Source organism: Cervus canadensis, chromosome 10 (genome assembly GCF_019320065.1).
Source record: "Cervus canadensis isolate Bull #8, Minnesota chromosome 10, ASM1932006v1, whole genome shotgun sequence".
Taxonomy (NCBI): domain Eukaryota; kingdom Metazoa; phylum Chordata; class Mammalia; order Artiodactyla; family Cervidae; genus Cervus; species Cervus canadensis.
In genome coordinates, this window is record NC_057395.1 from 34,857,236 (window position 1) to 34,874,214 (window position 16,979).

General features: G+C 41.9%; 1 protein-coding gene across 2 annotated transcripts in view; it reads right to left on the minus strand.

The window, feature by feature from the left end:
• Nucleotides 1-16,979, minus strand: part of NSUN6 (NOP2/Sun RNA methyltransferase 6) — a 68,377-nt gene that overhangs the window by 1,063 nt on the left and 50,335 nt on the right. For both annotated transcript variants that reach the window (XM_043479665.1, XM_043479666.1), the window contains exons 9-10: nucleotides 6,430-6,578; nucleotides 1,356-1,481 (exon numbers count right to left, since the gene is read on the minus strand). In XM_043479665.1, coding sequence (XP_043335600.1) covers nucleotides 1,356-1,481; nucleotides 6,430-6,578 — 275 coding nt within the window. The remainder of the gene's footprint in view (nucleotides 1-1,355; nucleotides 1,482-6,429; nucleotides 6,579-16,979) is intronic.

The window sequence follows — 16,979 nt, forward strand, 5'->3', positions numbered from 1 at the left end:
TGCCTGACATACACCGGGCACTCAGTAAGTGAAACATCATTATCGGTAACATCACGAGATGAAAATTCAGCTTTATTTGTCAGACCCTCCCAAAGCTGACAGGAGGCATCTGAATATGCCTCTCTCTGGTCCATACCAATTGGATGATAAAAATTCTCTTTTTTTGCTGTTTTTAAAATGTACTAGAGTATTTAAAGAGATGAGAAAACTAAGGCTGCACTGATTTGAAAAATAAAGAATCATAAGGAACAGAGTGGTCTGTGCAAACCACTACTACAAAAATTGCACAAGCCTAGCTTAAGGCACCATTTCACAGATAAATGTTTATGTTACTGAAGATACATTTTCTTAAGCTTATATCAGAAAACCTACTGTCTACTAATGCATGGTGGGGTTCCATCTCTTGTAGTATACATTGAATATATATGCAGACACACACACAAAATTCAAGTGAATTCTCAAGTCTTCTTTTCATCTACACTGTAATTATCTTAATTTTTGAGTCTAGAAAGCATCTCCAGATTGCTTTCTAGTTATGTATCCATTTACTTACTAAAATTCTGTCCTAGAAAGTCTGAAGTTAAACGTCCAATGTATCTGAACTAATGTGAGCATTACTACAGATTTAAACCTAGTCTCAAACATCATGGGCTAAAAAATCTACTCATAAATATATTTTAATAAAACCAGAACTAAAAAGGAGTGCTAAGTAAAAGAAAGTACAAGCACATTTTTTAAATGTTCTATATCTAAGAAACCAAAGGAAGAGATAAACCTGCACTATCTTCCCTCGCTTGGCTAGTCTTTTGAATCCCAGTTATTAAAGCCTGTTTGGGCTTTGATATGTCCTGAGAAAAAATGCTCACCACTTCCCCTACCAGAAAAATACAGGACTGAGGTGAGGGGGGAAGGGTTTTAGAAACAAAATTCTGAACAACATGAACAAGAGCCAAAAGTCAAACATGTATCAAAAATCCACCTGAGTTCTATGGTCATTTTAATACATTATTGACTGGGGGATTTTTGCAGAAACTAACACATGTGGCTGGCAATTCGTTATGTAAGTGAATACGGATACATCTCCAGTCAAGAACATTTGGATAACAAAATATGTATTAACACATCTCTGGTCAGTAAGAGTGAAGGCCTGGAAATCCTGGCTCAGGATGTGAAAATTCCAGATGTTCCAGGAGCATCTGGAACGGCTTTCATCGGAGAAACAGCCTTGAGCTCCACAAGATTTGTTTCAGGAGTTTCACGTGACGTATCCCTTCACGTAACTCTGTGAGTTTATCACCACGCTTACACTTCCGTGACCTATCAGATCACCCAGAGAGAGCTGCCACGGTCCTTACCTGGTGCTGAAGCTGAAGGCTGGGAAACGTCTCGAGGGCCCAAGCAACCTGTTCCTCGTTTTCTGCCAGGGTGACAGTGCACGTGCTGTACACCAGCACGCCCCCCGGCCTGAGCAGCTCCACCGCCTGAAGACAAGAGCGGTCGGACCGCGGGCACCGTGAGAGCAAGCACACACTTGAAATGTATATAAACGTATATGCAAAGTAACATCTGGAAGTGGAATAATTTGCACAGAACATCTACTGAACGCTGGCAGAAGACCTCAGCCTTCTGAAGGGACAAGACAACCTCCACATAACCGGGCACAAGAAAAAGGCAAGAGAACGGAATCAGGACGGGCCCTGCACCCTGGGGAGAGAGCTGTGAATGGAGGAGGAGAGATCCCTGCACCCTGGCAAGTCCCATCCCTGGCGGTGGAAGAACCTATCCAGTCTGCAGAACCCAAAGAGGGGTGACCTGCTCAGAAGGCCGGCACCACCACCCTGGGCTCCTCTGGCTGAGATGTTTGTCTGCCGGTGCAGGTGGGGACTCCAGAAGCTCGGGCTCTGGAGACAGTCCCAGGGAGAGGCCCGGGGTTGGCTGCATGGGGACAGCTTGAAGAGGGGGCATTGTGGCAAGTGAGGCTGCGCACAGCAGCAGCCAGGGCCCGACAGAGAGGCAAGGCACTGTCGTCGGGAGGGCACCCAAGGAGAGAGGCAGAGAAACTGGAGAGCTGCCTTCCCCATGCCTGTTCCCAGGCAACAGGACAGTGGTCACACGAGCTCTGGGGGTGGGCGTGTGCCACCAGCACCACTGTGGGCTTCACAGGCAGGCCCAGGCCACTACCACCGCTGAAAGACCTGCAGGCGGGCACTGGTCACGCCCCTGCTATCCCGGGAACGAGCACTGGCCACCACACCTGCACACCCGTAATGAGGGGACAGGGGCCAGCACATACTGAGCAAAGAGGCAGCAAGTATCCACCCCCTCGATTCCAGACAACACAGAGGAGTAGAAGGAGCTGACCTCTCTTCTCACAAAAACACCAAAACCACAGCAAACTGCAGAACCACTGCCATCCACCATAAAAGGACTGGGACCTACCAGTAAAGACAGTCTACTTCCAAAGACAAGGAGGAGGCCACAGCGAGACAGCAGGAGGGGCACTTCTGCAACATAAATCCCATACCCCCCAGTGGGCGGCCCACTAACTAGAAAATAATTATATCGCAGAGGTTTTCCCACAGAGTGAAAGTTTTGAGCATCACGTCAGGCTCCCCAGCCTGAGGGTCTGACATCGAGAGGAGGAGCCCTCAGGACATCTGCTTTGAAAACCAGCAGGGCTTGAATGCAGGACCTCCACGGGGCAGGGGAAAACAGAGACTTCAGTCCGAGAGGGCACACGCAGACTTCAGGTGCACCGGGACCCAGCACAAAGCAGTGACTCCACAGCAGCCTCGGCCGGACCTACCTATGGGTTGTGGAGGGTCTCCTGGGGAGGCGGGGGTTGGCTGTGGCTCCCTGTGGGAGCAAGGCCACTGGTGGCAGAGACCCCAGGGAACACCAATTGGCGTAAGCCCTCCAGGAGGTCTTTTAGCACCAAGACCTGGCCCTGCCCAACAGCCTACAGTGTTGGAACATCTCAGACCAAACCACCAGCAAGACAAGAACACACAGACTCACCACCCATCAGCAGACAGGATGCCTGAAGCTATACTGAGCTCACACATAATACTAAATGAAATAAGCCCAACAGAGAAAGAACTATCGTATGACATCAGTTATGTGTGGAATCCAAAAAACTGATACAAAGGAATTTATGTACAAAACAGAAACAGAATCACAGACTTCAAAAACAAGTCTACAATTACCAAAGGGGAAGGTAGCAGGGAGGGATATACTAGGAGGTGGAATTAACATATATATATTACTATGTATATAAATACATAATCAAATAGGAACTACTATATAGCACAGGAACCCTATCAATATTCTGTGATAATTTACATGGGAAAAGAATACAAAAAATAGTAGATATATGTATAACTGATTCACTTTTCTGTACACCTGAAACACAGCATTGTAAATCAACTGTACTCCAGCATAAAGTAAAAAAGGACACACGCACTCCCATGTTCATAGCAGCACAATATACAACAGCCAAGGCACAGAGGCAACATCAACAGAGCAATGGATAAAGAAGAGGTGGCACACACAGACAAGTCAGATTTCAAAAACGAACACAGTTACCAAAGGGAAAAGGTGGAAGGAAGGATAAATTAGGAGTTTGGGATTAATACCTTGGAAAAGACCCTAATGCTGGGAAAGACTGAAGGTAGGAGGAGAAGGGGGCGACAGAGGATGAGATGGTTGGATGGAATCACCAACTCGATGAACATGAGTTTGAGCAAGCTCCGGGACTTAGTGAAGGACAGGGAAGCCTGGCGTGCTGCAGTCCATGGGGTCGCAAAGCCTAAGACACAACTGAGTGACTGAACTGACTGACTGACTGACTGGGATTAACATACACACACTACTATAAATAAGATGGGCTTCCCAGGTAGCACAGTGGTAAAGAATCCATCTGCCAAGGCAGAAGGCATGGATTAGATCCCTGAAGGCATGGATTAGATCCCTGGGTCAGGAAGATCCCCTGGAGAAGGAAATGGCAACCAGCCCCAGTATTCTCACCTGAGAAATCCCATGGACAGAGGAGCCTGGCAGGCTACAGTCTGTGGGGTCGTTAAAAGAGTTGGACATGACTGAGCAACTAAACAACTGTATATGTAAATAATCAACAAGGACCTACTATACAGCACAGGGAACTCTGCTCAATGTTATGTGGCAGCCTGGATGGGAGGGGAGTTTAGGGGAGAATGGATACATGTATATATATATGGCTGAGCCCCTTTGCTGTGCACCTAAAACTATCACAACATTGTTAACTGGCTATACCCCAATACAAAATAAAAAGTATAAAAAGAAAAATATGATTACTGAAAAAAAACAATGTTCCTGACCAGATGTATTTCATTAGCTCGGAGCTATTTCAGCCCATCTGGACCAAGACTTTTCCCAAATATGATCATTCAGTTTCATGGGTTTAGATACCATTTTTATGCTGAAAATTCACCATTTTTAGGTGAGACTCCTTTTTTATTTCTGTTCCCATATATTCAACTGCTTTTTCAATATTTTTCCCACCCCACACTGAACACCTACCTTCCTCTGAAGCTTCCCAGAGAAGGATCCCCCCATCCTTCCTGGGGTACAGGCCCCAACCCTGGATCATCTCTATGCCTCTTTCCCTTACGTTCCTGTCCATCAAGTAAATCCTCTTGACTCTACCTTCAGAACAGACCCAGGAGTCTCACGACTCCCACTGCTGTCATTCTGCTCCTGGTTTCATGATCTTTTTTCACCTGGATTATTCCAACTGTTTCCCACCTGCTTTGTTCCCTGCCCTCCTCCCATCTATTCTCATCACAGCAACTCAAGTGGTGCTTTTAAAATTGCCTCTTCTCAGTTCAAAACCCTTCCCTGGGGAGTTCCCTGGTGGCCAAGGACTCTGCACTTTCACGGCTGGGACCTGGGTTCAATCCCCAGTCAGGAACTGAAACCATGCATGCTCAAAGGGACGGCCAAAAGAACAAGAACATGTATGACAAAGAGTCATACATAACGTAACACTAAACAACAAGAGCAACAAAATTTTACCCTAACGTCAAAGTGGGTTGTAGCTATAAGCAAAGCTTCTTTTTCTCTGCTTGCTGTTTTAACTTCCACGATGTGTTCTCTCAAGACCGTATAGAAGAAAAAGCTGAAACAATCCACTTCCAGTGCCACTTTTGGGTAGGAAAGGAGACACCAGGAGTGCTGAAGAGAAAGGCACTCAAAGACAACTTCAGAGAGGGAATCATTGGAGCATATTCGCTGTTGCTGTAGCCTGTATGTTTATAATTAGAAAGCTGAGAGGAAATGGCAGGACTGTCTTCCATCCAATGCTGTCTGCATCCTGGGAAATCCACTAAATCATATTTGCAAGGCTGAGAGAAATTCCCACATGTTTTATCAGGGTCTCCTGGGAAACATCCTGGAGACCAGTTCAACTTGCTAAGTTTGCCTGGTCCTTCTACATCCTACACTGGATGCTGTCAAGTCCCAATTTCATGAATAAGGTCACTTCTGTTGGATTTCCCACATTTAATTCACTAAGATGATTAGGAACTCTATTAAAAAGCTATTTATTTATTTATCTAATTATCTTTGCCATGCCACATGACATAAGGAATCTTTATTCCCCATTCAGAGATCGAACCTGTGCCCCCTGCAGTACAAGCGCAGTCTTAACCACTGGACTACCAGGGAAGACTCAAAAATACTTTATTTTATATCCAAATGTTTTACATCAGTTAGTAACTCTTATGTTAACAACCCTCTACTTTTAAGATAAAGCAGAATGTTTCAAATTCATTCAATATCTCAGAGAGGAAATTTTACTACTGCCTGCAATGAGAGAATGAGTCAACACAAAGGAAGACTAGGTCTCTGGTGCTGTGTGTGGTATATATAAAATCTACCATTTTAAGCATTTTTAAGTGTAAAATTCAATAGCATTAAGTATTAATACATTCACACTGTTGTACAACCATCACCATTATCCATCGCCTGAACTCTCCCAAACTGAAACTCTGAACCATGAAACATTAACCCCCCATTCGTCGTCCTGCTCTTTCAGCCTCCGGTAACCTATAGTTTACTTTCTATCTCTATGACTTTGCCTTTTCTAGACACTATATAAATGAATCACACACACCATTTGGTCCTTTTGTGTCTGGCTTATATAATTCAGCATAATACGTTCAAAATTCATCCATGTTGTAGCATGCATCAGAATTTCATTCCTTGCCAAGGCTGGCTAAAATTTCATTGTTTGTACAAACCACATTTTACTTATCCATTCATCTACTGATGGACACATGGGTTTTTCCCACATTTTAATTACTGTGAATAATGCTGCTATGAAAACTGCTCTCTGTCTTTAAAATATCAAACTAGGTCATCTTTCTTCCACAACAAAGAAGCATCACATACCACAGTGAAGAGTTTTCGCTGTAATGGTTGATAGGACATCACTTCTTTCAAAGTCCAAGTACAAGCCATGTTTGGCCTCTGTCCCATTCCACTGCAGGGAGCATCGAGAAGAATTCGGTCAAACGATTCTGGTAAGAATGGAGGTTCTCCTGTAAAGAAAATTATAAACATATTTGTGGAAGGGCAGAGACAGCTCCCGCACTCTAGGGAATTCCACCAGAGGGCTCCAGGATCTTTCCACGCTGTCTTGGGGGGGGGGGTGGGGGGGGGGGGGCACAGAGAGCTTCTGCAGCTAGGAAACCCATCAGTAGGTGGGTGCCAGAACCCACCCTGCTGTCCTATGAGGGTGCAAATACCACCCCCCCACACACACACTGGGAAATCTATCAGCAGGTGCTAGGACCTGCCCACAGTGTCCCAGGAGGGCATGAATAGCTCCCCTAAGACATTTGCCCAGAAGATGGGCTGAAACCACAGCTGAACCTCAGGGGTGTGTAAGTAAGAAGGAAGAGCTGAAATCTCTCCTCACAGTGGCTCAAACTGCAAAGTCACATCTCTGTTGACAGCTTCCTAAACTCAGCACCTACAAAATATCCAAAACTGCTCCTGCAGCTGGGACGGGTCTGGCTCTAGCAGCCGTGGGTCCAAGACTGAACCAGGAAGAGGCAGAAAATAAAAACAGACCAATCACAAGTAATGAAATTGAAACTATAATTAAAAATCTTCCAACAAACAAAAAAATCCAGAACCAGATGGCTTCATGGGTAAATTCTATTATACATTTAGAGAAGAGCTGACATCTCTCCTTCTCAAAATCTTCCAAAAAACTGCAAAGGAAGGAACACTTTCTAAGCTCAATCTATGAGGCCACCATCAGGCAAGTGTTAGTCACTCAGTCGTGTCCGGCTCTTTGCAACCCAGCAGGCTCCGTGGCCATGGGGTTTTCCAGGCAAGAATACTGGAGTGGGCAGCCATTCCCTTCTCCAGGGGATCTTCTCGATCCAGGGATGGAACCTGGGTCTCCTGCATTGGCAGGTGGATTCTTTATCATTTGAGCCACGTGAAAGCAAGATGTGTGTGCAAGTTGCTCAGTCATGTCTGACTCCTTGTGACCCCCATGGGCTGTAGCTGGTTAGGCTTCTCTGTCCATGGGATTTTCCAGGCAAGAACACTGGAGTGGGTTACCATTTCCTTCTCCCCTTCAGACAAAGATACCATCAAAAGAGACAATTATAGGCCAGTATCCTGACAAATATAGACACAAAAATCCTCAAGAAAACATTAGCAAACCAAATCCAACAACACAGTAAAAGGATCATACACCATGATTAAGTGGGATTTATCCCAGGGATATAAGGATTTTTCAATATCCACAGATCAATCAGTGTGATATATAACATTAAAAAAGAATAAAACTATATGATCATCTCTATAGATACAGAAAAAGCTTTCAACAAAATTCAACACTCATTTATGAGAAAAACTCTCCAGAAAGTGGGCAGAGAGGGAACATATCTCAACATGAGAAAGGTCATATATGACAAACCCACAACAAACATCATACTCAATGGTAAAAAACTGAAAGCATTTCCACTAAGATCAGGAACAAAACAAAGATGTCCACTCTCACCACTATTATTCAACACAGTTTTGGAAGTCCTAGCCACGGCAAGCAGAGAGGAAAAAGAAATACAAAGAATCCAAATTGGAAAAGAAGTATAACTGACACTGTTTGCAGATGACATGATGCTATACATAAAAAATTCTAAAGATCCCACCAGAAAACTACTAGAGCTCATCAATTAATTCAGTAAAGTCACAGGATACCAAAGTAATACACAGAAATCTCTTGCATTCTTGAACTTCTTTTGTGGCACAGTGGATAAGAATCCACCTGCCAATGCAGGGGACATGGGTTTGACCCCTGGTCTGGGAAGACTCCACATGTCACAGAGCAACTAAGCCCATCCGCCACAACTACTGAAGACTGCATGCTGTAGGGCCAGGAAGTTGCAACTACTTGAGTCTGCATGCTGCAACTACCAAAGCCCGCACGCCTAGAGCCTGTGCTCCACAACAAGAGAAGGCACCACAATGAGTCGCCTGTGCACTACAACTATAGAGTAGCCCTGCTCTCGACAATTACACAAAGCCCATGTGCAGCAATGAAGACCCAGTGCAGCCAAAAATAAATACAGCAATGCGTACGTCTCACACACACAAAAAAGAAATCTCTTGCATTTTTATACGCTAACAGTGAAAGATCAGACATAGAAACTAAGGAAACAATCCCATTTACCAGCACATCAAAAAGAATAAAATCCCTAGGAATACATCTACCTAATGAAGCAGAAGATCTGTACTCAGAAACTATAAGATGCTGATGCACGAAATCAGAGATGACACAAACAAATGAAAACATATACCATGTTCTTGGATTGGAAGAATCAATACAGTGAAGATGAGTATACTACCCAAGACAATCCCCAGATTCAATGCAATTCCTATCAAATTACCAATGACATTTTTCACAGAACTAGAACAAAAAAATTTACAGTCTGTATAAAAACAAAAAAGACCCTGAACAGCCAAAGCAATCTTCAGAAAGAAAAACAGAGCAGGAAGGCTCTGGCTTCAGACTATACTACAAAGCTCTAGTCATCAAAACAGTATGATACTGGAACAAAAACCTGAAATATAAATCAATGAAGCAAGACAGAAAGTCCAGAGATAAACGCACACACCTATGGTCACCTAATCTGTAACAAAGAGGCAAGAGTATACAATGAAGAAAACACAGCCCCTTCCAATTAGTGGTGCTGAGAAAACTAGCCACTTACATGTAAAAGAATGAAGTTAGAACACTCCCTAACCCCAGACACAAAAATAAACTCAAAATGGATTTAAAACCTAAAAGTAAGGCCAGACACTATAAAACTCGTAGAGGAAAACATAGGCAGAACATTCTCTGACATAAATTGCAGCAATATCTTTTTCGATCCGCCTCCTAGAATAATGAAAATAAAAGCAAAAATAAACAAGTGAGACCTAAATAAACTAAAAAGCTTTTACATACCAAAGGAAACCATAAACAAAACACAGCCCTCATAATGGGAGACAATATTTGCAAATGAAGCAACTGACAAGGGATTAATTGCCAAAATATACAAACAGCTCGTGCAGCTCAATATTAAAAAAAAAAAAAAAAAAAAAACCCAACTGAAATATGAGCAGAAGACCTAAACAGACATTTCTCCAAGGAAGACATACAATGGACAAAAAGATGGTCAACATGGCTCACTCATTATTCAGTTCAGTTCAGTTTCAGTTCAGTCGCTCAGTCATGTCCAACTCTTTGCCACCCCATGAATCACAGCATGCCAGGCCTCCCTGTTCATCACCAACTCCCGGAGTCTACCCAAACCCATGCCCATTGAGTCAACAATGCCATCCGGCCATCTCATCCTCTCTCGTCCCCCTCTCCTCCTGCCCCCAATAGTTCCCAGCATTAGGGTCTTTTCCAATGAGTCAACTCTTCGCATGAGGTGGCCAAAGTACTGGAGTTTCAGCTTCAGCATCAGTCCTTCCAATGAACACCCAGGACTGATCTCCTTTAGGATGGACTGGTTGGACCTCCTTGCAGTCCAAGGGACTCTCAAGAGTCTTCTCCAACACCATAGTTCAAAAGCATCAATTTTTCGGTGCTCAGCTTTCTTCACAGTCCAACTCTCACATCCATGCATGACCACTGGAAAAACCATAGCCTTGACCAGACGGACCTTTGTTGGCAAAGTAATGTCTCTGCTTTTTAATATGCTATCTAGGTTGGTCATAACTTTCCTTCCAAGGAGTAAGCGTCTTTTAATTTCATGGCTGCAGTCACCATCTGCAGTGATTTTGGAGCCCAAAAAAATAAAGTCTGACACTGTTTCCACTGTCTCCCCAACTATTTCCCATGAGGTGATGGAACCAGATCCCATGATCTTAGTTTTCTGAATGTTGCACTTTAAGCCAACTTTTTCACTCTCCTCTTTCACTTTCATCAATAGGCTTTTTAGTTCCCTCTTCACTTTCTGCCTTAAGGGTGGTGTCATCTGCATATCTGAGGTTATTGATATTTCTCCTGGCAATCTTGATTCCAGCTTGTGCCTCATCCAGCCCAGCGTTTCTCATGATGTACTCTGCATGTAAGTTAAATAAGCAGGGTGACAATATATAGCCTTGACGTACTCCTTTTCCTATTTGGAACCAGTCTGTTGTTCCATGTCCAGTTCTAACTGTTGCTTCCTGACCTGCATACAGGTTTCTCAAGAGGCAGGTCAGGTGGTCTGGCATGCCCATCTCTCTCAGAATTTTCCACAGTTTATTGCGATCCACATAGTCGAAGGCTTTGGCATAGTCAATAAAGCAGAAATCATAACTGCAGTGAGGTTTCACCTCAAACCAGTCTGAATGGCCATTATAAAAAAAATCTACAAACAATAAATGCTGGAGAAGGTATGGAAAAAAGGGAAACCCCCTTCCCTGTTAGTGGGAATGTAAACTGGTACAGCCAATACAGAGAACAGCATGGAGGTTCCTTAAAAGACTAAAAATAGAACCACCATATGACCCAGCACTCCCACTCATGGGCATATATCCACGGAAAACCATAATTCCAAAAGGTACAGGCACCACCTCAATGTTCATCACAGCACTCTTTACAAGAGCCAAGACATGGAAGCAACCTAAATGTTCATCAACAGAGGAATGGATAAAGAAGATGTGGTACCCATATGCAATGGAATATTACTCAGCCATAAAAAAGAACAAAATTATGCCATTTACACGAATGGACCTAGAGATTGTCATACTAAGTGAAGTAACAAGTTAGACCCAAAAAGACAAATATGATATTGCTTATACGTGGGATCTAAAAAAAAAAAAGGTACAAATGAACTTAGTTACAAAACACAAGTAGTATCACAGATGTGAAAGAAACACACTCATGATTACTAGGGGATAAGGTAGGAGGGATAAATTGGGAGAATGGTATTGACATATACACACTACTATTTATATAGCTAACTAACCAGGTGCTATTGTGTAGCATGGGGAACTCAGTACTCTGTAATGCCCTATATGGGAAAAAAATCTTTAAAAAGGTTGGGTATATGTATATGTATAACTGAATCACTCTGCTGTACACCTTAAACTAATGCAACTTTGTAAAGGAACTATGTGTGCTGTGCTTAGTCGCTCAGTGGTATCCGACTCTTTGCGACCCCATGGACTGTAGCCCTCCAGGCTCCTCTGTTCATCGGGATTCTCTAGGCAAAGATACTGGAGTGGGTTGCCATGCCCTCCCTCCAGGGGATCTTCCTGACCCAGGAATCAAACCCAGGTCTCCCACATTGCAGGCAGAGTTTTTACCACCTGAGCCAACAGAGAAGCCCAAGAATACTACAGTGGGTGCCTATCCCTTCTCCAGGGGATTTTCCTGATCCAGGAATCAAATCGGGATCTCCTGCATTGCAGGCAGATTCTTTACAGCTGAACTACCATGGAAGTCCTCCCGTAAAAGTTCAAAAAAAAAAAAAAAAAACTTATTTGCTCTCTGCCCTATTAGCACAGAAAACTCCTGAGGCATATGCAATGATCAGGAATTTAAGATCATAATCTAGAATAGAAAGTAATGAGAAACAATCTCTCCATTCAACCAAGTAGCTGGTTAAGCTGATTGATTTACATGTAAAAAAGGTTAAAGATGTCATTATTATTGAATAAAGTGATACAGCACAAGCCAAGGTTTAATCAAATGAGACTTAGTACCCTCAATGTCAGAAGCCACACTTCATCAGACCTAGGACCTGAAATTAATTCTAGTCGTTCTAAGGGCTGATATTTTCTTAGGAAATCTTACCGCAGACAGCCCCAGAAAGAGAGGGTACCTTTCAGGTTCTAGTCAAACATACCAGTTCTACAATTCCTCGGTCTCCTCGCTACTATAACCATGAGCAAGGCTATGCTCTAGAACAAGTCTACATATCCCCAAATCCGATCTCCCACGGGTTTCCCTTTGCATTCACTTACATAACTTTCTCCACTCCAACTTCTCATCTGTTTAGTGTTACTGGAGAAAGTCATGAAACCAAATGGGTCTGCTTATATATTTATGCTACCTAACTGTAAGATATTACTGCTAACTGATTTTACACTAAGCTAGTTGATTTCCTACAGCACCCACTGCAATGTTTCAAGTCACATCCCAAGAGAACCTTCTGCTTTTCTCTGATTGCAAAACTATTAGACACAAGCTCTTATCAATTTAACTTTTCTCTATCTACAACCATCCTTGCTTTCTGATCAATTGCCTCCAAAGAAATATCTTATCAAGGTAAGCAATTATTTTTAAAATTTTTAACAACTTATTGACCAAAGACTTATTAATACATCTTTTATTACCTGAATGTTATTGACCAGAAACTTAACAAATTGCTGGCCACAGGCATTAGTTTCTACAAAATTCCCTAGTCGATAATGTGTTAATACGCTGATAAAATCCTCTTGAAAGATATGCCAATTTACACTACCAATAGCATGAGTGTAATTATGTTATAGACCTTTTTTTTTTTCCCCATTATATGGTCACACTGTCTTTGTTGCCTTTCTACTGAAGTTATCTTTTTCTCACTGATTTGTTTAGAAGAGCTCTTCGTACATCAAGGATATTAATCTCACCTTTCTTAAATATTTTACAAACATTCCCCACAATTTGCCACCTGCCGTAAGGTTTTTAAACATACATAAATGTTAGGTATTAAATTTATCTTTTTCTGTGCTGAGTTCTATGTTTGCTTTCATGCTTCAAAATCTTCCCCCTTATGAAATCAAATAAATGCTCATCTATATCTGCTTCTAGTTACCCTCCCAGTTTAATTCCTGACAGTAAGCTTTAATCCATATTGAAGTTACTTTTGTATGTAATCCTTTCCCCCAACTGTGCAAAAAAAAAAAAAATCATCTCAGAACTATTTATCAACAAACTTACTCTTTCCTCTAGGTTTGAAATGCTAATTTTATCATATGCTAAATTCATATCGACATTTGAACCTATTTCAAAGGCTATCTGTTCTGCTCCAAATATCCTAGTAATTAAGCTCTATTTGGGCTTCCCTGGTGGCTCAGACGGTAAAGCGTCTGCCTGCAATGTGGGAGACCCAGATTCGAAACCTGGGTCGGGAAGATCCCCTGGAGAAGGAAATGGCAACCCACTCCAGTACTCCTGCCTGGAAAATGCCATGGACTGAGGAGCCTGGTAGGCTACAGTCCATGGGGTCTCAAAGAGTCGGACACGACTAAGCGACTTCACTTAAGCTCTATTTTCCTGAGCTCCAAGTTAACCCATTTCTACTCTGCTGTGTGATGCTGAGGTGGGAACTCTGAACTACGATACTTCTTTGCCTGTTGATCTCAAGGTTCACCAACAGGAGGCAGAGAAGCAATGAAGGTGGATAGAGGTTGAACAATAAGAGGGGTAGAGGACAGGAAATGATCCTTACTGAAGGCTTGTTGTTTCTGTCTAAACAATCCCAGGCACAGCCCTTTGCCTCAGCAGCTACAGTTTCCAGCTTTTTCCCTTAAGTATCACAAAGTGGATAGAGCCCCCTACCTCAAGCAGCAAGTTCCAGCTACCGGAGATCACCTGCTCTGAATCCTGAGTAGCAGCTAGGTAACACCCCTTTCCTTGGAGTTTTGAGTCCTGGCTCCAGGGAGCCCCTCCCCTAAACTTTGTGGAGAATCCAGAAATAAACCGTGCACTTACTTACAGTCAACAAACCTATGGCAAAGAAGGCTAAAATATACAGAGGAAGAAAAAGAAAGTTTTCAATAAGTGATCTCGGGAAAACTGGACAACAACATGCAAAAGAATGAATTTAGAACATTTTCTCACACTGTATATTTAAAAAAAAAAAAAAAAAAACTCAAAATGGATAAAAGTCCTAAATGTATGACCAGAAACCACAAAACTCCTCTAAGAAAACATAGGTAGTACACTCTTTTACAGAAGTCTTAGCAATTTTGTTTCACCTCAGCCAAGGAAAACGAAAGCAAAAATAAACAAATGGGACCTAATCAAACCTAAAAGCTATTGCACAGAAAAAACTACCAACAAAATGAAAAGACAACCCATTGAACTGGAGTAAACGATCTGTCACATAAGGGTTAAAATCCAAAGTACATAATGAACTCATAAAACTCAATATCAAAAAACCAAAAGCCACTCAATTAAAAAATTGAGCAGAGGACTTCCCTGGTGAGCTGATGGTTAAGAACCCACCTGCCAAAGCAGGGGACACAGATTTGAACCCTAGCCCAGGAAGATCCCACATGCTGCAGAGCAACTAAGCCCGAGCACCACTGAGTCAGTGCTCTAGAGCCCGTGAGCCACAACTACTGAAGCCCACAAACCCTAGACTCTGTGCTCTACAACAAGAGAAGCCACCACAATGAGAAGCCTGCATACTGCAACTAAGAGCAGTCCCCATTCACTCCAACTAAAAAAGCCTGCATGCGGTAATGAAGACCCAGTGTGGCCAAAAATAAATAAATAAATCTTTTTCTTTTAAATGAGCAAAGAACCTGAACAGGCGTTTTTCCAAAGACAAATAGATGGCCAACAGACACATGCAGAGATGCTCAACATCACAAATCATCAGGCAAATGCAAACAAAAACTACAATGAGATATCATCTCACATCTATCAGAATTCATGTATGCTCAGCTGCTTCAGTCATGTCCAACTCTTTGCAACCCCATAGACTGTAGCCCACCACACTCCTCTGTCCATGGAATTCTCCAGGCAAGAATATTGGAGCGAGTTGCCATTCCTTTCTCCAAGGGATCTTCCCGACCCAGGGACTGAACTTGAGTCTCTGGTATTGCAGGTGGATTCTTTACTACTGAGCCACCGGGGAAGAATGGCTGTAGTTAAAAAAGACAACAAATAACAAGTGTTGGCAAGGATGTGGAGAAAAGGGAACCCTCCTACACTGTTGGTGGGACTGTAAACTCATGCAACCATGATGGGAAACAGTATAAAGGTTCCTCAAAAAAAAATATTAAAAACAGAACCACTACTGATGAAATGAACAAAGAAGCAGAAGACCAAAGAGGAAAGGGAACACTTTCAACATTATAAACCAACTAGACCTACCAGATAGGTTTTCCCACAGAAAACTCCATGTAACAGTAGAATACATACTTCTCTCCAGTGCACATGGATCATTTTCTAGGACAAACCATAAGCAAGGCCATAATACAAAGCTCAACAAATTTAAAAAAGGTTAAACTCATACAATATTTGTTCTCCCACTGAAAGGAGATGAAAATAAAACTTATTAATAGAATGAAATTTAGGAAATTCCAAGTATGTGAAAATTTTAAAACATGCTCCTAAATAACCACAGGTCAAGGGAATGACAGGTATATATCATAAAATGCTCTGATGTGAATGAAAACACAGTATACTAAATCTTACAGGAAGTAGTGAAATAATGTTCACAGGGACATTTAAAACTATAAATACCTACATCAAAAAATCTCAAACCAACAACTCAGTCCTTCCATTCTTAAGACACTGAAAAAAGATGAGCAAAATAAAAATAAGGCAGGAAAAAAAAAGAAAGAAAACAATAAAAATTAGACTGGAAATTAATGTAATAGAGAAAAGAAAAAATGAGAGATTCAACAAAACTGAAAGCTGGCTCTTTGAGAAACATCAACAATATTGACAAAACTTTAGCTAGATGGACCAAGAAAGAAGATTCAAAATACTAAAATCAGTAATTAAAGGGGGACACTGCTCCTGGTCTTAAAGAAGTAAAATTGATTATAAAGGAATACTATAAACTGTACTGTTGTGGTTTAGTCGCTCAGTTGAGTCTGACTTTTTGTGGCCCCACGGCCTGCCAGGTTCCTCTCGTCTATGGAATTTTAGAATACTGGAGTGGGTTGCCATTTCCTTCTCCAATAAACTGTATAAATAACTTAAATGGACAAATTACTAACAAGATACACAAACTACTGAAATTGATACAAGAAAGAGAAAATGTGAATAAACCTATAATAAGCAGAGACTGAAACATTTTTTTTAAATCCCACAAAGAAAAGCCAGGCCCAGACAACTTCACTGATGAATCCACCGAACTTAAATAATACAAAGTCTTCAAAAATTCTTTCAAAAACATAAGAGAAAAGCACAATCTCCAACTCATTCTATGAGACCAGAGATACCAAAACCTGACAAAGACATCCCAAGAAAGAAAACCACAGACCAGTATCTCTTACAAACATGGACACAAATATTTGCAATGAAATACATGCAAACTCAATCCAACAATATATGAAAAAGATTATACACTATGCCCAAGCAGGATTTATCTCAGGAATGAAAGGTTGACTCAAAAATCTGAAAAGTAATCGAATAAAGGTCAAAAACCACATGATCATCTGAGTAAGACACAGAAAAAGCATCTGACAAAATCCAACACCATTTCATGATTTAAAAT